Source organism: Piliocolobus tephrosceles, chromosome 21 (genome assembly GCF_002776525.5).
Source record: "Piliocolobus tephrosceles isolate RC106 chromosome 21, ASM277652v3, whole genome shotgun sequence".
Classification (NCBI taxonomy): Eukaryota; Metazoa; Chordata; class Mammalia; order Primates; family Cercopithecidae; genus Piliocolobus; species Piliocolobus tephrosceles.
In genome coordinates, this window is record NC_045454.1 from 36,783,594 (window position 1) to 36,806,531 (window position 22,938).

General features: G+C 48.2%; 1 protein-coding gene across 10 annotated transcripts in view; it reads left to right on the top strand.

Moving 5' to 3' along the window:
* Positions 1 to 22,938, top strand: part of EPS15L1 (epidermal growth factor receptor pathway substrate 15 like 1) — a 119,780-nt gene that overhangs the window by 16,858 nt on the left and 79,984 nt on the right. For 8 of the 10 annotated variants that reach the window (XR_003309936.1, XR_003309937.1, XM_026456922.1 and 5 more), the window contains exons 2-7: positions 12,215 to 12,256; positions 12,453 to 12,542; positions 13,362 to 13,409; positions 17,049 to 17,144; positions 17,918 to 17,980; positions 21,445 to 21,570. Coding sequence is in view for 8 of the 10 variants with exons in the window: in XM_026456922.1 (XP_026312707.1) it covers positions 12,215 to 12,256; positions 12,453 to 12,542; positions 13,362 to 13,409; positions 17,049 to 17,144; positions 17,918 to 17,980; positions 21,445 to 21,570 (465 nt within the window). In the remaining 2 variants the exon portion in view is untranslated. The remainder of the gene's footprint in view (positions 1 to 12,214; positions 12,257 to 12,452; positions 12,543 to 13,361; positions 13,410 to 17,048; positions 17,145 to 17,917; positions 17,981 to 21,444; positions 21,571 to 22,938) is intronic. The other 2 variants (XM_026456923.1, XM_026456920.1) reach the window with 2 other exon arrangements.

A 22,938-nucleotide genomic window follows, 5' to 3' on the forward strand; every position in this document is an offset into this window, starting at 1 on the left:
AATTACAGGTATGTGCCACCACACCTGGCTAATTTTGTGTTTTTAGTAGAGACAGGGTTTTACCATGTTGGCCAGGCTGGTCTCAAACTGCTGATCTCAGGTGATTCACCCACCTCAGCTTCCGAAAGTGCTGAGGTTACAGGTGTGAGCCAGCATGCCTGGCCCAGAGCTGTCTCTTTAAAAACAAAACAAAACAAAAAACTTTCAAACCTTGATTCTGTGTTCTGATGCCCTTCCTGGTCCATGTCATTCACCTTGCTGCTTTGCTGCGTGTCTAAACACTTAAGGGCAGTTTTCTTGCTTGTTGGTTCCTTTCCAGAGCAGCGACTGCAGACCCTACCCCTGTGCCATGCCCCACTGCAGGCCCTGAGTTCTGCCTGGTTTGGATGGAGGCCTTGGGCCCTGAGCATGTTCGTCTTCTACTGGTCTCACAAGGCACTCATTTGGGTCCCTGGGGAGAATCCATGAAAATTCCTTCAGATCCTGCTTTTCCTTGTACATCTTTCTATTTCTGTCTAATTTACAAAAGCAGCTTGTGATGACATAGAACACCAGGGAACATAGGAAGCCACAAGGAAGCAAACTAACTGGCCCATAGAAATCCTGGTAAGTGTGGCCCTGTCCCTCCAGGTTCCAATAGCGGGGCGATAGGACGCCATGTGCTTGTAAGCCAGGTCACACTGTACCTGCTAGATTGCACCCTTTTCACTTAGCAAGCTGATGAAGATTGGACCCCATTTGTCAACATTCTGCTGTTTTGACTGCTGTAAGATATTTATTCTGTCCCATGGAGACTCAGCAATTTATTAGCAGCTTAACCAGTCCTCTGCTGTTTCCAGTGCCTCGCAGTCTACATCTGTGCCCTCAAGAGGGGAAGACAGAGAACCCTCTTGCTCTCCCCCCGCTCCTGTATCACTTCTCAGTCTCCCAGTAGCAGATCTTGTAGCTGTGGTAGGGCACATTTGTGTGTGTTTTAAAGGAATGCCAGTTTGTATTGTTTGACAGAAGCACGATCCTGTCTGTGACCAAGCTCTCCTCATTTGTCACACTTAAAACCTTATGCAGCTTGTGCCATTAGGTTCCTTGACAAGGCAGAAGCACATCAAATGGTAGCCTTTAAACACATTAAAAGTCGATGGCTGGGCATGCTAACGCCTATAATCTCAGCACCGTGGGAGGCCCAGGTGGGAGGATCTTTTGAGCCCAGGAATTAGAGACTGGCCTGGGCAACAAAGCGAGACCCCGTCTCTACAAAAAAAATAAAAAATAATAATTAGCTGGGTTTGGTGGCATGCACTTACAGACCCAGCTGCTTGGAAGGCTGAGGAAGGAGGATCCCTTGAGCCCAGGAGGTTGAGGCTGCAGTGAGCTACGATGGCACCACTGTACTCTAGCCTGGGTGACAAAGCAAGTCTCTGTCTCTATGAAAAATAAAATAAAATAAAATAAATGTAGAGGGAAGGGTTTAATGAATTCCCATGTACCCACTGCCCATTTACAACAGTTATCAATATTTTGCAGATTTCTTTGTACCACCCTTTAGTTCCTAGGTTTTTTTTTTCCAGATGACATTTTGCTATGTTGTGCAGGCCAGAGTGCAGTAGCCATTCACGGACCCAGTGATCATAGCTCACTGTAGCCTCGAATTCCTGGCCTCAGGCAATCCTCCTGCCTCAGCTTCTCGAGTAGCTGGGACCTACAGGCATGTGCCACTATGCCTGGCTCCTGTTTTTTTTTTTTTTTTTGAGACAGAGTTTCACTCCTGTTGCCCAGGCTGGAGTGCAGTAGCATAATCTCGGCTCACTGTAACCTCCGCCTCCTGGGTTCAAGTGATTCTCCTGCCTCAGCCTCTTGATTACAGGTGCCTGCCACCACGTCCAGTTAATTTTTATATTTTTAGTAGAGATGAGGTTTCACCATGTTGGCCAGGCTGGTCTTGAACTCCCGACCTCAGATAACTGCCCACTTCGGCCTCCCAAAGTGCTAGGATTACAGGTGTGAGCCATTGCACCTGGCCCGTTTTTTTTAATCTTAGAAATTGTATTTCAACATGAATCTCTAACAGTTAAGATCATTTTCCTTTACATAACAACATGCCTTATCACACCTTATACAACTAATGATAATGCCTTTGGTATTATCGGATACCAAGACCATATTCACATTTCCCTGATTGTCTGCAAATGTCACCTTGCATTTGGTCATTAGGTCTTGTAAGTCTCTAAAGAAAAAATAAAACTTCTAATTTCGAGATTATTGTAGACTCACAGACTCACACACAATTGTAAGAGAGTCTGGGCGGGCACGGTGGTTCATGCCTGTAATCCCAGCACTTTGGGAGACCGGGCAGATCACTTGAAATCAGGAGTTTAAGACCAGCCTGGCCAACATGGTAAAACCCCATCTCTACAAAAATATAAAAATTAGCTGGGCATGATGGCGGGTGTCTGTAATCCCAGCTACTCAGGAGGCTGAGGCAGGAGAATCGCTTGAACTCAGGAGGCGGAGGTTTTAGTGAGCTGAGATCACACCACTGCACTCCAGCCTGGGCGACAGAGCAAGACTCCGTCTAAAAAAAAAAAAAAGAGTCTGTACCATTTATCCAGTTTCCTCTGAAGTAACATTTGCATAATGGTGGTAGAGTATTACATCTGGGATACTGATGATGATGGCTCTGTTCAGGATCTGAAGGAAGAGTCCTGGATTCTCTCTGGGGACCCAAATGACCACCTTGTAAGACCAGCAGAAGTTGGACATGCCCTGGCTGGGCCTGGTGGCTCATGCCTGTAATCCCAGCACTTTGGGAGGCCGAGGCAGGTGGATCACCTGAGGTCAGGAGTGTGAGACCAGCCTGGCCAACATGGTGAAACCCTGTCTCTACTAAAAATACAAAAAATTAGCCAGGTATGTTGGTGTGTGCCTGTAATCCCAGCTACTTAGGAGGCTGAGGCAGAAGACTCACTTGAACCTGGGAGGCGGAGGTTGCAGTGAGCTGAGATCGCACCATTGCACTCCAGCCTGGGCTACAAAACGAGACTCTGTCTCAAAAAAAAAAAAAAAAGGAAGAAGATGGACATGTCTGGGGCTCAAGGACTCTGTCCCACCCAGACAGAACTCAGGGCCTGCAGTGGGGCATGGCACAGGGGTAAGGCCTGCACTCCCTGCCCTGGAGAGGAACCAAGAAGCAATAGAACCACCCTTGAGAGTTTAGACATGCAGCAAAGCAGCAAGGTGAATGACATGGACCAGTGAGGGCGTCAGAGTACAGAATCAAGGTTTGAAAGCTTTTTTTTTCTCTTTTTTAAGAGATAGGTCTGTTGCCCAGGCTGGAGTGCAGTAGCACAATCATAGCTCACTGCAGCCTTGAACTCCTGGGCTCAGGCGATCCTCCTGCCTCAGCCTCCTGAGTAGCTGGAACAACAGGCATGTGCCACCATGCATGATTATTTTTATTTTTTTTTTCATTTTTTGTAGAGATAGGGTCTTTTTGATAGCCAGATACAGAACACGTACCTCGTGTTGCCCTTTGATAGCCACACCCACTTCCCTCCCAGCCCATCTCTTCCTTATCCCCAGCAACCACCACTCTGTTCATTTCTACAATTTTATATTTTAATGATGTTATCTAATGGAATTATTCAGTATGTAACCTTTGAGGGTTGGCCTTTGTCATTCAGCATAATTCTCTGGAAGTAAATCCAGATTATTGCGTGTGTGTCAGCCGTTCGTTCATTTTCATTGCTGAGTAGTAGTCCTTGGTGTGCTTGGACCACAGTTTGCTGAACCACTCACTTACTGGAGGATATCCAGGATGTTACCAGTTTGGAGCAGTGACATATAAAGCTGTGGCCAAGACTGCATACAGGATGTAGTATGAACATCACTCTTCGTTTCTCTTGGGTAAACGCCCAGGACAGTTGCTGGGTCATGTAGTTTCGTGTTTAGTTTAGTTTTTTGTTGTTGTTGTTTTTTTAAGAAATTGCCAATCTGTTTCCAGAGTTGCTGTACCTTTTTACCTTCCCGTCAGCAGTGTATGCGTGGCCCAGTGTCTCTGCATCCTCACCAGCATTTGATGTTGTCACTATTTGTTATTTTAGCCACTCTGATAGGCGTGCAGTGGCATCTTACTGTGGTTTTCATTTGCATTCTCCTATTGGCTAATGATGTTAAACATATTTTCATATGTTTATTTGCCATCTGCTATATTTCCTCTTTGGTGAAATGTCTTTTTGCCTTCAGATCTTTTGCCCATGTTCTTTTCTTCTTCTTTTTTTTTTTTTTTATTTTATTAGAAATCAGATCTTGTTATGTTGCCCAGGCTGGTCTTGAACTCCTGGGCTCAAGCAATCCTCCTGCTTCAGTCTCCTGAGTAGCTGGGACTACAGGTGTGTACCACCACACCTGGCTAGTTTTTTAATTTCATGTAGAGATGGGGTCTTACTATGTTGCCCAGGCTGGTCTTGAACTCCTGGGCTCAAGCAATCCTCCCACTTTGGCCTCCCGAAGTGCTGGGACTCCAGGCTTGCCCATGTTCTAATTTGATTGTTTCCTTTTTTGTGCTGTTGAATTTGAGAGCTCTCTAGTATATATTTTAGATAGTAGTCCTTTGTTGGATATGTACTTTGCAAACCTTTCTTTCTAGTCTGTAGCTTGCCTTTATCTGGGGTTTTTTTTTTTTTTTTTGAGGTGGAGTCTTGCCCTTGCCCTGTCGCCCAGGCTAGAGTACAGTGGCACAATCTCAGCTCACTGCAGCCTCTGCCCCCTGGGTTCAAGCAATTCTCCTGGCTCAGCCTCCTGGGTAGCTGGGGTTACAGGTGCACGCCACTATGCCCAGCTAATTTTTTTCGTATTTTTAGTAGAGATGGAGTTTTGCCATGTCAGCCAGGCTGGTCTTTTTTTTTTTTTTTGAGACGGAGTCTCGCTCTGTCGCCAGGGCTGGAGTGCAGTGGCCGGATCTCAGCTCACTGCAAGCTCCGCCTCCCGGGTTTATGCCATTCTCCTGCCTCAGCCTCCCAAGTAGCTGGGACTACAGGCACCAGCCACCTCGCCTGGCTAGCTTTTTGTATTTTTTAGTAGAGACGGGGTTTCACCGTGTTAGCCAGGATGGTCTCGAACTCCTGACCTCGTGATCCGCCTGTCTCGGCCTCCCAAAGTGCTGGGATTACAGGCTTGAGCCACTGCGCCCGGCCCCCAGGCTGGTCTTGAACTCCTAACCTCAGGCGATCCACCCACCTCAGCCTCCCAAAGTGCTGGGATTACAGTGTGAGCCACCGCACCGACTTTTTTTTTTTTTTTTTTTTAAATACGGAGTCTTGCTCTTGTTGCCCAGGCTGGAGTGCAATGGCGCGATCTCGGCTCACCTCAACCTCTGCCTCCCGGGTTCAAGCGATTCTCCTGCCTCAGCCTCCCAAGTAGCTGGGATTACAGGCATGCGCCACCATGCCCGGCTAATTTTACATTTTTAGTAGAGACCGGGTTTCTCCATGTAGGTCAGACTGGTCTTGAACTCCTGAGCTCTGGTGATCCTCCTGCCTCGGCCTCCCAAAGTGCTGGGATTACAGGCATGAGCCACCATGCCAGGCCTTACCTAGCTCTTTCACAGTGCAAACATAAAGTTTGTCTGCCAATCTTTCCTTTTATGAATCGGGCTTTTGGTGTCAAGTCTAAGAACTCTTTGCCTTGCCCTAGATCCTGAGGATTATGTTTTACATTTGAATTCATGATCTTGTTTTTTTGAGACAGAGTCTCGCTCTGTCGCCCAGGCTGGAGTGCAGTGGCGCGATCTGGGCTCACTGCAAGCTCCGCCTCCCGGGTTCACGCCATTCTCCTGCCTCAGCCTCCCGAGTAGCTGGGACTACAGGTGCCCGCCACCATGCCCGGCTAATTTTTTGTATTTTTAGTAGAGACGGGGTTTCACCGTGTTAGTCAGGAGGGTCTCGATCTCCTGACCTCTTGATCCGCCCGCCTTGGCTTCCCAAAGTGCTGGAATTACAGGCATGAGCCACCACGCCTGGCTCATGATCCATTTTGAGTTACATTTTGTGCGAGGCATAAGACTTTTAGTTTGAGGCCCATGAAAACTATGGATGCCGATTGCTCCAGTGCCCTTTATGGAAAGGCTGTCCTTCCTCCTGAAATACTTTTGCAACATTGTCAAAAAATCCACTGGGCATATCTGTGAGTGTGTGTTTCTCAGATTCTCCATTCTGTTCTGTGCATTACTGCCTGTGCCTGCCCCCTGCCAACACTCCACTGTCTTAACTACTCTAGCTATAGAGTCAGTCTCGAAATCAGGTAGACTGACTCCTTCCACTTTATTACTCTTTTTCAGAATTGTTTTAGCTTCTCTGCCCTTTTTTTTTTTTGAAGATGGAGTCTCGCTTTGTTGCTTAGGCTGGAGTGCAGTAGCGTGATCTCGGCTCACTGCAGCCTCCGCCTCCCAGCAGGTTCAAGTGATTCTCCTGCTTCAGCTTCCTGAGTAGCTGGGATTACAGGCATCTGCTGCCATGCCCAGCTTATTTTTGTATTTTTAGTAGAAACAGGGTTTCATCATGTTGGCCAGGCTGGTCTTGAACTCCTGACCTCAGGTGATCCACCAGCCTCGGCCTCCCTAAGTGCTGGGATTATAGGTGTGAGCCACCGTGCCTGGCCCTGTAGTATTTAAATTACTAGCGAGATGGAACATTTTCTTTCTAACTTTGCTGCATCTCTTCTTTCTGAATTGCCTTTCTCTTCCCTTTGCTCATTTTTAATTGAGATGTCTTTTTCCTTGTGATTTGGAAAAGCTCTCTTTTCACTTGCCAAGTCTTCTCCTTCTCTTGGTAACATTTACCTTAGCTCTGGTGTAGAAACCTCTGATGGAGCAGTTGGAGAGAGCTGTCCGTCCAGTCCAGGAAGATTAGACATGCCCCAGCGTTTCCCTGATGCCTTTTGAATGCTTTAAGTCAAGTCCCAGTTCTGCCACGTGCTTGCCACATGACTGAGCCAGGTTACCTCACCCGCAGAATGTGGGCTGGCCTGCCGGGAGGGCTGGGCTCACGTGGGGTGATGGTTGTGCAAGGCCTGTGGGAGCCTCTAAGGGGAAGGCAGAAATGGAAAGATTATCAAGCAAGCTCTACTCTGGGCTATGTTTTTGCATCCGTGTGTTTTTCTAAGTAGGAACTCAGACTGAGATGTGTTTCGGTGTTATGTGCCTAACTTCCTGCAAAACTTGTCAGTGGCATTGAAAAACACAACCATTATGGGGGCTCAGCTTTCCTGGGGAAATGGCAGGCCATTGAAAACACTGGCTTTCAAGTCCATTTATATGCTCAAATCGAATGTTGGCTTTTGACCTCTTCTGTTTAATAAAATGCTCTAGCACGTCATCATGGACATACATTTTCCCAGGCCAGCATATGCATGAGGCTGTCCTGTGGCCCGGTGCCCAGCCCTGTGACACCTGGGCTGTCATTACAGGGTGCACAGTAGGTGAGGGTCAGACTCCAGGACCACCCATCCTGGGTGCTTCACTGACTGTTGCTCATTGGCTGTTGTGGTCCTGAGCAGGGCAAACTCAGTTTCCCCACCTGTCAACTGAGACTAGTAATATTACCTGCCCTTTAGCGTTGTTGGGAGGATGCGAGGTACTGGATATGAAACAACGGATTATAGGTACTTCTCTGAACATTGTACAGTGAAAATGGATTGCTTTCCAAAAGTCATTTTGAACCAAGGCTGATGATCATTGGTTTGTTTTGCACAAGAGCACGTACTTTGCTAGCAGAGTGAGAGTGACAGTTCCAGCAGGAGGCAGCCAGGCATGACGATGTAGGAGGCGTCCTGCCCTTGGCCACGTGCAGGGATCAGAGTTGGGTGAACTCTGCTAAGGAGTCGTTAGAACACAATCCTGAGACAGTTTCTCCTCCAAGGTGGTTCTGCTAGGTTTCGCCATCTCAGCTGCTGTCCTGGGTTACAAGTACAGGCGCTTGTGTAAATTGTGGTGTTTTAAAGCCTTCAGAGCAGAAGGATGTGAACTTGTCCTTCTCCATGTGCCCCTCTCCCTGTCATCCCACTTGTAAATTGTTTCTGGGCTGGAGGATAAGTGAGGAGGTCACAGGAACTTTGCATGTTGTCTCAGCATTTTAAGACAGGAAGAGCAACTGAAAGATCGAGCTAAGAGCTACATTGAACCTCATCAATAATTCACACACTGCAGAGGCGAAGATGGCGTCTTCTCAGCGCGGTGGGCTGGAGCAGGAGAACACCATTGGGTCAGCTCTGCCGCACTTCCTTCCATTCCTGCAGCCACCCTGGTACCACCTGCAGCCTCTTACGCTGCAGGCCTCATCCCCTGGCGCGTCCCCTCTCTGCCTTTGCGTCGGGCTTGGCCCCAGGCTCACTTTGGGGTCAGACGTGGGTGGGCAGCTCCAGAGGCTGCTCTCAGCACGCAGAGGGCTCTTTCCCAGTAGCTGTGAGTCTTCCTTTTGGGGGCCAAGAGGTCTCTGCACAAGGGGCCAGTGACAGACTCCCTGGGGCTGGGGATTCGTGTCATTAGCAACGTGTCTTCAGTTCTGCCGCAATGACATATCAGGGCAGCGTGCAGGTGAGACTATCGTTCCCGGGAAGAAGCCTGGCATAAGAGGAAGTGGCAGTTGAGGCCTGGTGCTTTCCCTTCTTTCTTCCCCCTTCTGGTTTGGCAGTACCTGACATAAGTGTAATTAGATCAAAACCTCTGACCACTGTCATTGTTCCAGGTTACCCAGATGGACTCGCGTAGTGATGAGCAGTGGTTGAGCCATACTCCCTGGGCTTTCCCTTGGCTGTAGGTCTTTTGAGACTGACACCCAGTGGTCATCAAGTATTCGAGCCGGATGGCCTTTAGCGTGGATGGGCAGAGGCTGGAGCTCTGGGCTGTGTCCTTCAGCGGCTCTTCTGGATCAGTTCGGGCCTTGTTTCTCGTGGTTGGGGATCTTGTTGCTCATTAGCACCTGGGAAGTGGAGCAGATATTTAATAACCCTGCGTGCCTCAAAGACTGAAACTCTTTTTTTTCCACTGGAATCACAGTAGCTTGGAAACCTCTTTCCCTTGCTTCCCATGAGATTGTTAAAAAACTCGCCTGGGGCCGGGCGCGGTGGCTTACGCCCGTAATCCCAACACTTTGGGAGGCCAAAGCAGGCGGATCACCTGAGGTCAGGAGTTCGAGACCAGCCTGGCCAACATGGTGAAACCTCGCCTCTACTAAAAATACATAAATTAACCGGGCATGGTGGCACGTGCCTGTTGTCCCAGCTATCTGGGAAGCTGAGGCAGGAGAATGGCTTGAATCCAGGAGGCAGAGATTGTAATGAGCTAAGATTGCGCCACTGCTCTCTAGCTTGGGTGACAGAGCAAGACCCTGTCTCCAAAAAAAAAAAAAAAAAACTTGAAATGTGCTTCAGATCCGGACCTCTCTTATCATTGGCAGGAAGGGCACCTTTGTCATCTAAAGTGAGGGCCTCTGGTGTCTGTGAACCCATGGCAGGCGATGTGCTGTTTGCTGCCTAGACCTGACCACTGTCACCTTTACTGACACGTGACAAACAGCCTGCCTGCCTCGGCCTCCTTTCTGTGGGTCTTCTTCCTCTGGGGAGACATATTTTGGAAATAAGCTGGGGTTTGAACCCAGGAGGTGACACAGATGTGATGGTTGGACACTGTCATCTAATGAGGTTGTAAGATGTTAAGAGTGACGGCCACTCCAGGTCCTTCCTGTACCACTCCCCCAGGGATGGTGTCACTGCCTCCAAGTGCGAGGCAGGCAGCCATCCAGGGGCTGCTGTTGCTATACGTTTACCTCGTAAGTCTTTTCCATGATGTCTTTGGTCTTTGTCTGTTTTAAAAATGATGGCTCCTAAATCTCTGGCTTTTCTTGCTTTTTCATTTTATTCTAGTTTTTTCTGCCTTTTTAGTGTTTCCCCCTTTCTTTTCCTCTTTTTCTTTTTTTGACTTTTTCCTCTCCCCTTTCAGATCTTTATGCTATTTTCCTTCTATTTTCATTTTGTCATGGTAATTTTCTCTGTACTTTCACTTCTTCTTCTTCTTTTTGTTTTTTTTTTGAGACACAGAGTCTCGCACTGTCACCCAGGCTGGAGTGCAGTGACGCTATCTCGGCTCACTGCAATCTCTGCCTCCCGGATTAATGCGATTCACTTGTCTCAGCCTCCTGAGTAGTTGGGATTACAGACATACACCATCACACCCGGCTAATTTTTTGTATTTTTAGTAGAGATGGGGTTTCACTATGTTGGCCAGACTGGTCTTGAACTCCTGACCTTGTGATCTGCCTGCCTTGGCCTCCCAAAGTGCTGTTTGGGATTACAACTTTTACTTCTGTATACGTTCATAGGTGTTGGCGTCCCCCAGAGAAGCTGACCCTAATCCAGGCATTATTATTATTATTTTTTATTTTTATTTTTGAGACAGAGTTTCCCTCTTGTCACCCAGGCTGGAGTGCAGCGGTACGATCTTGGCTCACTGCAACCTCCACCTCCTGGGTTCAAGAGATTCTCCTGCCTCAGCCTCCCAAGTAGCTGGGATTACAGGTACATGCCACCACGCCTGGCTAATTTTTGTATTTGTTGTAGAGATGGGGTCTCACTCTGTCATGTTGGCCAGGTCTCAAACTCCTGACCTCAGGTGATCTGCCTGCCTCGGCCTCCCAAAGTGCTGGGATTACAGGCGTGAGCCACCGCGCCTGGCCCGGGCATTATTTTTAGCTTAAAGTGACCTTTTGGAGCACAACAATATGCAAGTGGTGGATGCATATTGGTTCAAATCTAATGACCATAACTGGAAGGAGCCTACATCCCCCTGGTTTTATTCATCGTGAGAAATCGTACAACAGCAGTCTGAGAATTTGTTGGACAAATACTGTAATCCTGCCCCCAAGACGGTCCTCTTTTCCCCTCCCAGTTCTATTCTCTTTAGCTGTTTGCACACCCATTCTGTATAATTAGGCATCATTGTGCATTCTTCACTTTTTTTTTTTGAGACGGAGTCTCACTCTGTCGCCCAGGCTGGAGTGCAGTGGCCGGATCTCAGCTCACTGCAAGCTCCGCCTCTTGGGTTTATGCCATTCTCCTGCCTCAGCCTTCCGAGTAGCTGGGACTACAGGCGCCCGTCACCTCGCCCGGCTAGTTTTTTGTAATTTTTAGTAGAGATGGGGTTTCACCGTGTTAGCCAGGATGGTCTCGATCTCCTGACCTCGTGATCCGCCCATCTCGGCCTCCCAAAGTGCTGGGATTACAGGCTTGAGCCACCGCGCCCAGCCAACATTCTTCACTTTTATTGCTTATTACATCAGCGGCAGGTTTGTAATACCAACACATGTAAACTTTTACAGCCAGCATTATCAGGGGCTGCATAATTCCCCACCAGGTTGGCACACTCCCCTGGGTGTCCCTTCTCTCTCCTGGGAGACCTCTGGCAGAGGTCAGGACACGGTGGGAAGTGTCTGGACTCAGCCGCCAGCCAGGCTGGATCCAGGTGTGGCCTCTGGTGACCCCGATTAGCTGCCTCTGGTGACCCTAGATGGGGAAGTGACCTCTGAACAGCGATGTCTTGGGGCTCTGAGGTGTTGGGAAGTGGAATATCTTCAGTGCCAAGCTGAGGACACCGCACTTCCTTCCTGCTGTGGTGGGAACAGTCACTGGCCAGCGCTCTCCGGGCGCAGGCTGGTCAGTGCGCATCTTTGAGCATTCAGGTAGCTGGAGGAGGATGGACGGGATAGGTGAGAGAACCAGACCCAGGCCAGGGAAACCGGTCGAAAGCTTGCGGGTCCGGTGATTCATGATGACATGTGGAAACTTCTTTTCTGATTCCGGAGCCAAAGAACAATCTCAGAGGATAGAGTGTCTTTTCCCTCTGAGCTCTCCAGGAGCTGAAATCCCTTTGCTCAGGAATGGAAATTGACACTGGGCTGCTACTGCTGTTTCCTGAGTGACTGGATTGTTTGCCCTAGAATTAGGATTTATTCAAGAACATTAAGCTTACTTTTTCTAAATCGGGTAAGCATAATAATATCTGTGTCTGAAGATAAACTGAATTCTGTGTTCAGAGGATGTAGAAAGTGCATACATTTTGACTCTTAACTATCATCATCTATTTTGGTCATGACAAAATGGAGGGGTCAACCCTTTTTTTCCCCAAGGTGATGCGTTCACTTTTGACCAATATCTGTGGTTTCATTTACAGATTCCCACTGGAAATTCGTTGTATGAATCTTATTACAAGCAGGTGAGTTTAGCTGATGTCTTTTCAGATGGAACTAGAGCATGCCTGAGCTGAAAGCACAGTACAGAATAGAAGCCAGACTGAGCGGCCTTTTGTCCTTTTCTGTTCACTGTCAGCGGATAGTCAGCGTGGCGGGTGCTGTTTCATCTGCTGCTGCATTTGCTGAAAAGTTATTTTGCCTCTTGCTCTCCCATCTCAGGTCGATCCAGCATACACAGGGAGGGTGGGGGCGAGTGAAGCTGCGCTTTTTCTAAAGAAGTCTGGCCTCTCGGACATTATCCTTGGGAAGGTATGTGAAGATAAATAGTGATTTCTCTTCTGTGTCTGCCCTCACAGCTCCCCCCGCAGGTCAGGGACAGCCTGTGCAGGTTTCCTTGCATGGGGCTGGGCCTCCTGGGGAGTGGCCTGGTCACTGCAGACCTCTCAGGCTGCAGCTGGTGGATCCAAACGCCCAGGTGGCAGCCCCCACCACTATTTTGGTAGCAGACAAGAAACCGGAGTACTTTTGGGGTCTTGATAGCTTGTGGACCTTTTTTTTTTTTTTTTTTTTGAGACAGAGTTTCACTCTTGTTGCCCAGGCTGGAGTGCAGTGGCGCGATCTCAGCTCAGTGCAACCTCCTCCTCCCGAGTTCAAGTGATTCTCCTGCCTCAGCCTCTCGAGTAGCTGGGATTACAGGCACACACCACCACACCCTGCTAATTTTTTGTATTTTTAGTAGAGATGGAGTTTCACTATGTTGACCAGGCTGGGCTCAAACTCCTGACCTCAGGTGATGTGCCCACCTCAGCCTCCCAAAGTACTGGGATTACAGGTGTGAGCCACCGCGCCGCTTGCGGACTTTTGTTGGGGTAAGAAGGGTGTCGTAAATACCATTGGCTTGGGAGCTGAGTGCACCTGGATGTCCTCTGGGCCCTGCCGCTCACTGGCTGTGTGCCCCTGGGCAGATCATTCACCTGATCTGAGTTGGCCTCTTCATCTGCAGAACAACCTGGGGACAGTCACTCCTGCCCCACAAGGCCGGTGGTGGGGTGGTGGCAGCTCTGGTTTTTGTTAACATATGGACAGTGATCAGCAGTCGTGCTTATGAGCATTTTTGTGTTTCCACAGATATGGGACTTGGCTGACCCAGAAGGTAAAGGGTTCTTGGACAAACAGGTATATACACATGTACACAGAGCAAGTGGAGGGGCTGGGCAGAGCCCCCAGGCTGGGTGACCTCCACGGCTCCTTCCACATTCCTGCACTGTCAAGTATTACTAGCATGAGCACAGCTGTCAAACTTAACACCGGAAGTTTTCATTTGGAAACAAAGGTCTTTTAAACACTTGGAGCCATCTTTCATGGCTAGTGTATCTTTTGTTTTTATTTATTTATTTATTTTTCTTTTAATGTTTTGTAACCTTACATGTGATTAAAGTGTTGTCCAGACTTTTTATTTTGGACCAGTCTCTCGTGGAAGTTGCACAAATAGCTTGGAGGGTTACTGCATATCTTTTGCCAGCTCTCCCCAGTGATGACGTCTTACATAATCACAGCACAGTGATCAGAGCCAGAAAGTAACATTGGTGTCATTTTTTATTTTTTATTTTTTTGACATGGAGTCTCACTCCGTCGCCCAGGCTGGAGTGCAGTGGTGCAATCTCGGCTCACTGCAACCTCCACCTCCCAGGATCAAGCGATTCCCCAGCCTCAGCCTCTTGGAGTAGCTGGGATTACAGGTGAGCACCACCATGCCTGGCTAATTTTTGTATTTTTAGTAGAGATGGGGTTTCACCATGTTGGTCAGGCTGGTCTCAAACTCCTGACCTCAGGTGATCCACCCGCCTCGGCTTCCCAAAGGGCTGGGATTATGGGCATGAGCCACCACGCCCGGCCACATTGGTGTTATTAATGTAACAAAGTAGACATTTGTGTAACTTTAACTAAAGGCCTTAATCAGAGGTTTTTTTTTTTTTTTTTTTTTGAGACAGAGTCTCACTCTTGCCCAGGCTGGAGTGTAGTGACATGATCTTAGCTCACTGCGGTCTCTGCCCCCTGGATTCACAAGATTCTCGTGCCTCAGCCTCCAGAGTGAAAACTCCATCTGAGAAAAAAAAAAAAAGTGTGAAATCTGAAACTCTCCTGATCCCAAGTATTTGGGATGAGGAATACTCAGCCTGTGATTTTAAGTGGTCGCAGATGGCCGTTTTGTTGGAAGGGACCTTGTTTGTGCTGTGCCATGACTTGTGATCTAGTCTGTCAGGAAGCCCCCTTCACTTGTGCCTCCCTTCTTTGAGGTTCATGGTGCACATCTGCATGTGTTTTTTATTTTTTATTTTTTATTTTATTTTATTTTATTTTTTGAGATGGAGTCTCGCTCTGTCTCCCTGGCTGGAGTGCAGTGGCGCGATCTCGGCTCACTACAAGCCCTACCTCCCGGGTTCCCGCCATTCTCTTGCCTCAGCCTCCCAAGTAGCTGGGACTACAGGCGCCCGCAACCGCGCCCAGCTAATTTTTTGTATTTTTAGTAGAGACGGGGTTTCACCGTGGTCTCGATCTCCTGACCTTGTGATCCGCCCGCCTCGGCCTCCCAAAGTGCTGGGATTACAGGCTTGAGCCACCGCGCCCGGCCGTGTTTTTTATTTTTTTAAATTTATTTTTAGTTTTTATTTTTTGAGCCTTGCTCGGTTGTCCAGGCTGGAGTGCAGTGGTGCGATCATGGCTTACTGCAGCTTCGACCTTCCGGGTTCAAGTGATCCTCTGCCTCAGTCTCCCATGTACCTGAGGCCACAGGCACGCACTGCCACACCTGGCTAATTTTTATTATTTTTTGTAGAGATAAGGTCTCGCTACGTTGCCCAGGTTGGTCTCGAACTCCTGTGCCCAAGCAATCCTCCCACCTTGGCTTCCCTAAGTGCTGGGATTACAGGCGTGAACTGCTGTGCCCAGCCTCATGTCTGCGTGTTAAAGTTTCTGAGAATTCCTGTAGAAAAGAAATTTGACTTGACTTAATACAGTTCCCCTAAACTTACTTTTTTTTTTTTGATATGGATTCTCGCTCTGTCGCCCAGGCTGGAGTACCGTGGCCCAGTCTCAGCTCACTGCAAGCTCCGCCTCCTGGGTTCACATCATTCTCCTGCCTCAGCCTCCCGAATAGCTGGGACTACAGGCATCTGCCACTACGCCCAGCTACTTTTTTGTGTTTTTTTTTGTATTTTTAGTAGAGACGGGGTTTCACCATGTTAGCCAGGATGATCTCGATCTCCTGACCTCGTGATCTGCCCTCCTCAGCCTCCCAAAGTGCTGGGATTACAGGCGTGAGCCACTGCGCCCAGCCTCCCCTAAACTTACTTAATCCCCTTTTGTTTGCTATTTATTAATTTTTCTCTTTTCTCCGACCTTGCAGGAATGAAAGGTCCCCTTTTCTCAACACCCTCTTATGATCCTCTACACTCTACAAGAGCTTCTGAGGACTGCAGGCTGAGAAAGGCCGATCCTAGCACTTATCTCTTGGAAGGCACTTTTAAAACTGTTAACAGTATTTATAGCTTTAAAAGTACCCATGTTCTTAGGCCAGTTAATTTAAAAAAAAACAACAAAACACTCTTGAAGCTAGGTGATGCCTCACAAGTCCACTGAGCCTGTGTGTGGTGGGTCCTGGGTTAGGAGGGGAGGCATCTGACAGCCTAGTTCAACTTCTTCCTTCTGGTGTCAAGGTGGGGTCCATGTCAGGCCGCTGGGGATGGGCAGGGGATGTTCCATTCAGTGAGGCCGAGGGGATCGTGGTGAACCACAGATATGAGTTTTTGACCAACCATGTGTATTTCAGACTGCTTTTTAAAAAATTCAACACCTAGCCAGGTGCAGTGGCTCATACCTCTCATCCTAACTACTCAGGAAGCTAAGGCAGGAGGACAGGAGTTTGAGATCAGCCTGGGCAATGAGGTGAGATCCCACCTCTAAAAAAATAAATAAAAACTTACCTGGGCATAGTGGGGCACACCTGTGGTCCCTGCTACTCAGGAGACTGAGGCAGGAGGATCGCTTGAGCCCAGGAGTTTGAGGTTGCAGTGAGCTGTGATTGCGCCACTGCACTCTGGGTGACAGAGTGAGTCCCCATCTCTAAAACAAACAAACACAAATTCGGCACCTATTTGATCCATCATTCGTCACCTTAACCATGTTAACTTTGTTGCTTTACACAACCTAACACTTCCTAAATGTTGGGAGCTTATAGTTTTTGGAAAATGCTTGCATCTGAAATTTTACAGATTTTCAGATGCAGTGGAACCTAAGCCCATTTTGTTTTGTTTTATTTATTCATCTTGAGACGGAGTTTTGCTGTTCTTTGCCCAGTCTGGAGTGAAGTGGCATGATCTTGGCTCACTGCAGCCTCCACCCCCTGAGTTCAAGGGATTCTCCTGCCTCAGCCTCCCAAGTAGCTGGGATTTCAGGCACCTGCCACCACGCCTGGCTGATTTTTATATTTTTAGTAGAGATGAGGTTTTGCCATGTTGGCCAGGCTGGTCTTGAACTCCTGACTTCAGGTGATCCACCTGCCTTGGCCTCCCGAAGTGCTAGGATTACAGACATGAGCCACCACACCCAGCCAGGACAAGTCCATTTTAATGTATTCATTTAAGCGATATCCCCAAGGTGAGTCCAGTTCAGCCCAATGCTCCAAGGGGTTTTGCACGGACAGTCTTCATTGTTGAAGTGGACGTCCTGTTTCCCTGAAGCCTACCGTTAGAGACAGCTCCCCCTACCCTCACTGGCGATGTGCTGTTTACTCCTTCCCTTTCTTTGGACTTGCAGGGTTTCTATGTTGCACTGAGACTGGTGGCCTGTGCACAGAGTGGCCATGAAGTTACCTTGAGCAATCTGAATTTGAGCATGCCACCACCTAAGTTTGTGAGTGTCCAAAGTCCTTCAAGTTGACATTCTTCTAATACCAGATGTGTGTGCGTGTGTATGTGCATGTGTGTATTTGCGTGTATATTTCCATGTTATCTCTAGCCTTCCCCTTTAATTGTGGTGAAATTCACATAATAGAAAATTAATAATTTTAAAGTGAACTCTTCAGTGGCATTTAGTACATTTACAGCGTTGTGTAATCATTGCCTCTGTCTAGCTCCAGAACATTTTCATCCCCCCACAAGAAGACCCCATCCACATTAAGTAATCACTCCTTGTCTCCCACTCCTAGTCGCTGGCAACCACTAATTTTATTTCTGTCAATGGATTGGCCTGTTCTGGACATTTCATGTCAATGGAATTCTCTAACATGGTCTTTTGTGTCTGGCCTCTCTCTCAGCATCGTGTTTTCAGGGCTCATCCATGTTGTAGAATGGATCAGTGTTTCCATATTCCATTTAGAGGATGGACCACATCTTTATCCACTCATCTCTCTGTGGACGTGTGGGTTATTTCCACCTTTTTGACTGTTGTGAATAGTGCCGCTGCGAGCATTCATGTACAAGGATTTGTTTGGACAACTGTTTTTAATTCATTTGAGTCAATACATAGGAGTGGAATTGCTGGGTCATGTGATGATTCTGTGTTTAACTTTTTGAAGTCTTCCCTTTTTTGAAAGCACTTTGAAACGTGTATCCTTTTCAGCAAGCCCACCCACCTATGATTTAATTCTGTGCCAGCCACAAAGGAATGTTTCTCTCTCTTCTCAGCACGACACCAGCAGCCCTCTGATGGTCACACCGCCCTCTGCAGAGGCCCACTGGGCTGTGAGGGTAAGTGAACGGGAATAGGTCCCTCCTTGGCTCTCCTTCAGATAGAATTGTTCCAGCAGTTGTTCTAGAATTGTTCTGGAATTGTTCTAGTTTGATGTTGTTCAGAACATTTTATAGGATGATTGTGTCAGCTCTTCTGTCTCAGTGTGAATGGCCACAGCACTTGGATGAAACACCTCTTCTGAACACCTTTTACAAAGGCTGTGGCCCTTCACTGGAATTGGGAGTTGCCTACCGGGATAACTAAGTGTCAGGAGTTGGATTATTAAAGGACTGCAGTTTAAATCTTGCATCTTTAGGTCACATTCTGTGGTTTTTGCTGCTTGTGTTGGTTATTCAGAATAGAAGAGGAAACGGTGAGAGCTTGCAAGCACGTGGACCCCCAAATGTGTTCCTTGCTTTCTCGCTTCTTTCCAGCCACTTTGCATGTTACTATTCTTTCCTCCCTGATGTTCTGATTGCTTTGTGAAAAGCCTCTCTCAGCACTTGAAGTGTTATTTTTAAAACAGAGGATGTTGTGGCTGGAAAGATATGCTACTGCTTCCAGAAAGACGAAAAAAAATGAGGGCTGTCTTCTAAGTACAGAATTCCTTCTAGAGGAAGTGAGCATGGTCCCTCCAGATAACATGAGGCCTCCTCACCTTCCCTTCACTTTCAGACTGTCACATTTCCTCACGTTTTTGTGGCTTACATCCTGACATGAATAACACTTGCTATCAAGCAAAGGTCCCAAGTACCTGTGTCCCATGTTTACACGGTTGGTTTGTTCCGTTCTTGGAGAGGTCGTGGGTTGGGTGGGGGCATCTGTGCAGGGAGAGGACATGAAGACGTGTCATGTGACCGAGGAGTCATGCAGTCACCTCTGTCATCGAGGACTTTGCCAGTGGCAATCACTGTGGTGAAGGGTTTCTCCCTGTCGCCCAGCGCATCGTGTGGACTTTGAAAAAGAGCTACTTTGTCATGGGAAACACTGCCAAGAGATCTTATTATTTAAAATGTGATAGTTGATGGGTGCAGCACACCAACATGGCACATATATACATATGTAACAAACCTGCACGTTATGCACATGTACCCTAGAACTTAAAGTATAAAAAAAAAAAAAAAAAGTGATAGCTCTTTTCCAGCAGGGGTTGTGTCCAGGCCTCACTGGAAGAGCTGGGACGAGGGGCCTGGGGACCTTGCAGAGAGGAGTCAGGGAGCGCAGGACCAGGCGCTGTAATTGGGGTGGACTGTGGTCAAGAGAGATTCTGCATTCCATTCACAGCCACAGTCAGAAAGAACAAGCCCGAAGTGCCAAGTGTTTATTTCCATTGTGAGCATTCCTGGGCTTCTGAAGGCACTGAGTCAGCAAGTCTGATGGCCAGGAGAGGATCTCAGGCCCCCGAGACAGACCTGCAGTGCTCAGCTGCTTAGCACCAACAGCCGTGAGAGCATGCGGTATCTGCCGGTGATCTCATCTCTGTGACTGAGGGCACTGTCTTGGTTTTTCTCTTTTAAAAATTAAAAGGTTTTTATTGTGGCTGAAAGACACATCACATAACATTTACCATCTTAACCATTTCTAAGTGTACAGTTCAGGAATGTTAAGTACATTCATGTTGTGCAGCCATCACCACCATCCATCTCCAGAACTTTCTCATCCTCCCAGACTGAAACTCTATACCTGAACCTCCCACTCCCTCAACCCCTGGCACCCATCATTCTGCTTTCTGTCTCCATGGATATGCCTAGGGAGGAGGGGACGTCCTATGAGTGGCATTATGCGGTATTTTTTGTTATTTTTGAGATGGAGTCTTACTCTGTTGCCCAGGCTGGAGTGCAGTGGTGCGATCTCAGCTCACTGTAATCTCCGACCCCCGGTTCAGGTGATTCTCCTGCCTCAGCCTCCTGAGTAGCTGGTACTACAGGCACGTGCCACCACGCACAGCTGATTTTTGTATTTTTAGTAGGGGTGGAGTTTCACCATGTTGGCTAGGCTGGTCTTGAACTCCGGACCTCAAGTGATCTGCCTACCTTGGCCTTCCAGAGTGCCAGGATTACAAGCTTGAGCCACTGTGCCTGGCCTAGTTTTTGTTTTTGTTTTTGTTTTTTATTTTTAGAGATGGGGGTCTCACCATGCTGCCCAGGTCAGTCTCAAACTCCTGGGCTCAAGTGATCCCCCTACCTTGGCCTCCCAAAGTGCTGGGATTACAGGCATGAGCCACTGTGCCAGCCTCATACAGTATTTGTATTTTGTGTGTGTCTGGTTTTTTTTAATTAGCATGCTGTCCTCAGAGTTTGTCCACATTGTAGCGTGTGTCAAAACTCACTTCCTTTTTGTGGTTGAGGGATGTTCCACTGTCTGGATCTGCCTCGCTTTGCGTGTGCATTCATCTGTCGATGGACACGTGTTGAGGGTGTTTTCTTAGTGCTCCCAATAGCTCCAGGGTGTGGCCAAGCAGGTTGCAAGAGGCCTGCTCTCCCTGAGTCCCACTCGCTGTGGGCCTCCTTTCCTTTGGAGGACGGAACAGACTGGAAGCCACTGCCTCACTCATGGCCTCTTTTGTGGGCTGCCTGCTCTGTGTCTTTCAGAAGAGCAGGAACTGTGACTCCGCATCCTAATGCTGCACCTTCCCTTTGTTCATGAAGAGCTATTCATATTTATGTATTAATTTATTTACCATTAGAAATGGAGGGCTTCCTGTATATGGCCGGGCTTGGTGGCTTACACCTGTAATCCCAGCACTTTGGGAGGCCGAGGCAAGTGGATCACTTGAGGCCAGGAGTTTCAAGACCAACCCGGCCATCATGGTGAAACCCCATCTCTACAAAAAATACAAAAATTAGCTGGGTGTGGTGGCGCATGCCTGTGATCCCAGCTACTCAGGAGGCTGAGGCACGAGAATTGCTTGAACCTAGGAGTCGGAGGTTGCAGTGAGCTGAGACTGCACCACTACACTCCAGCCTGGGCAACAGAGCGAGAGTTTTGTCTCAAAAACAAAAAGAAAAAGTAAAAGAAAAGAAAAGAAAAAAAACCAGAAGGCTTCTTGTACTTATTTAAAGTTGATTTTGTTAATTATTTGCTCCGGCAATAACATCTGCTCACACTTTTGTCTTTTTGGTACAAGTGGGCTCCTTGGAGGAAGGTGAGACTGATCTGTGTCTCCCTGCAAAGACACTGCCCCGCCATGGGAGACTCCTGCCGCACTCAGGCAGCAGCTAGGACGAAGGGCAAGACCCGGGGCCAGGGCTTCCCTCCTGAGGACCTTGGCTCCCAGATCTGAGGTTGCCATAATGCTATTTCCTTCAGGGCATATGTTCACTTTGGAAGGGGCCAAGACAGTTCTAAGATCATCTTCTGCTTTTAGCCAAGGGTGATGATGGGTCCATGGCCATTTTCCCTTGGCTTTCGGTCAGAGCTCGGTCTGGACACTCACACAGGTGCGCTCTCCTACTTACTCGGGCTATTTCTTTCCAACTAGGTGGAAGAAAAGGCCAAATTTGATGGGATTTTTGAAAGCCTCTTGCCCATCAATGGTTTGCTCTCTGGAGACAAAGTCAAGCCAGTCCTCATGAACTCAAAGCTGCCTCTTGATGTCCTGGGCCGGGTAAGTGGGCCGCGGGCTTGGTTCTTCCGCACTCGGTGTCCCTGCTGTGTGTGGGCGCCACTGTTCTCTTTCCCCATGGTGCTTACGAGGCTCTCGCTCTGTTTTCTCCCCGTGCCATCGGGTTTCATCAGCGCTCCTGTGGGTCCAGCCCCGGCTGGCTCAGGGCTTCCTAGGGCGTGGCTTACAGTGTTCACCCAGCCTCTGGGGAGGGTGCTAGAATCCTTACACTTCACAGATGAGGAGGTGGACTCAGAAGTGAAATTGCTGCCTGGGGCTTCGGGACCAGTAGAGCTCAATCTTAAGCTCCCCAGCCTGGGCTTTCCCCCTTTCCATTGTGCTGAATGTGGGAATGTGTGTGTATATCTTTTTATTTATTTATTTATGAGACGGAGTCTTGCTCTGTCGCCCAGGCTGGAGTACAGTGGCGTGATCTCAGCTCACTGCAACCTCCGCCACCCCATTTCAATCTATTCTCATGCCTCAGCCTCCCGAGTAGCTGGGATTACAGGTGCATGCCACCATGCCCCGCTAATTTTTGTTTTTATAGTAGAGATGGGGTTTTACCATGTTGGCCAGACTGGTCTTGAACTCCTGATCTCGTGATTCACCTGCCTTGGCCTCCCAAAGTGCTGGGATTACAGGCGTGAGCCACCACACGCGGCCTTTTTTATTTCTTTTTTGAGTTTTTAGAGATGGGGTCTCACTATGTTGCCCAGGCTGGTCTCCAACTGCCAGGCTGAAGCCATCCTCCGCCTCAGCCTCCCGAGTAGCTGGGACTGCAAGTGCATACCACCATGCCTGGCTCTTTTCTACTGTTAATTACTCTTTTTCTTCCTGTAAAGCTCAAGGTAAAAGTATTTTCAACTCTGCTGCAAATTTAGGAAAAATTTTATGCATTTTCTTTAAAAAAAAAAAGTCTTGGTTTGGTGCAGTAGCTCACGCCTGTAATCCCAGCACTTTGGGAGGCCGAGGTGGGTGGATAACTTGAGGTCAGGAGTTTGAGAACAGCCTGGCCAACATGGTGAAACCCCGTCTCTACTAAAAAAAAAAATACAAAAATGGCCGGGTGTGGTGGCTCACGCCTATAGTCCTAGCACTTTGGGAGGCCGAGGCGGGTGGATCACGAGGTCAGGAGATCGAGACCATCTTGGCTAACACGGTGAAACCCCGTCTCTACTAAAAATACAAAAAAAAAATTAGCCGGGCGTGGTGGTGGGCGCCTGTAGTCCCAGCTACTCGGGAGGCTGAGGCAGGAGAATGACGTGAACCCGGGAGGTGGAGCTTACAGTGAGCCAAGATCACGCCACTGCACTCCAGTCTGGGAGACACAGCGAGACTCTGTCTCAAAAAAAAAAAAAAAAAAAAAAA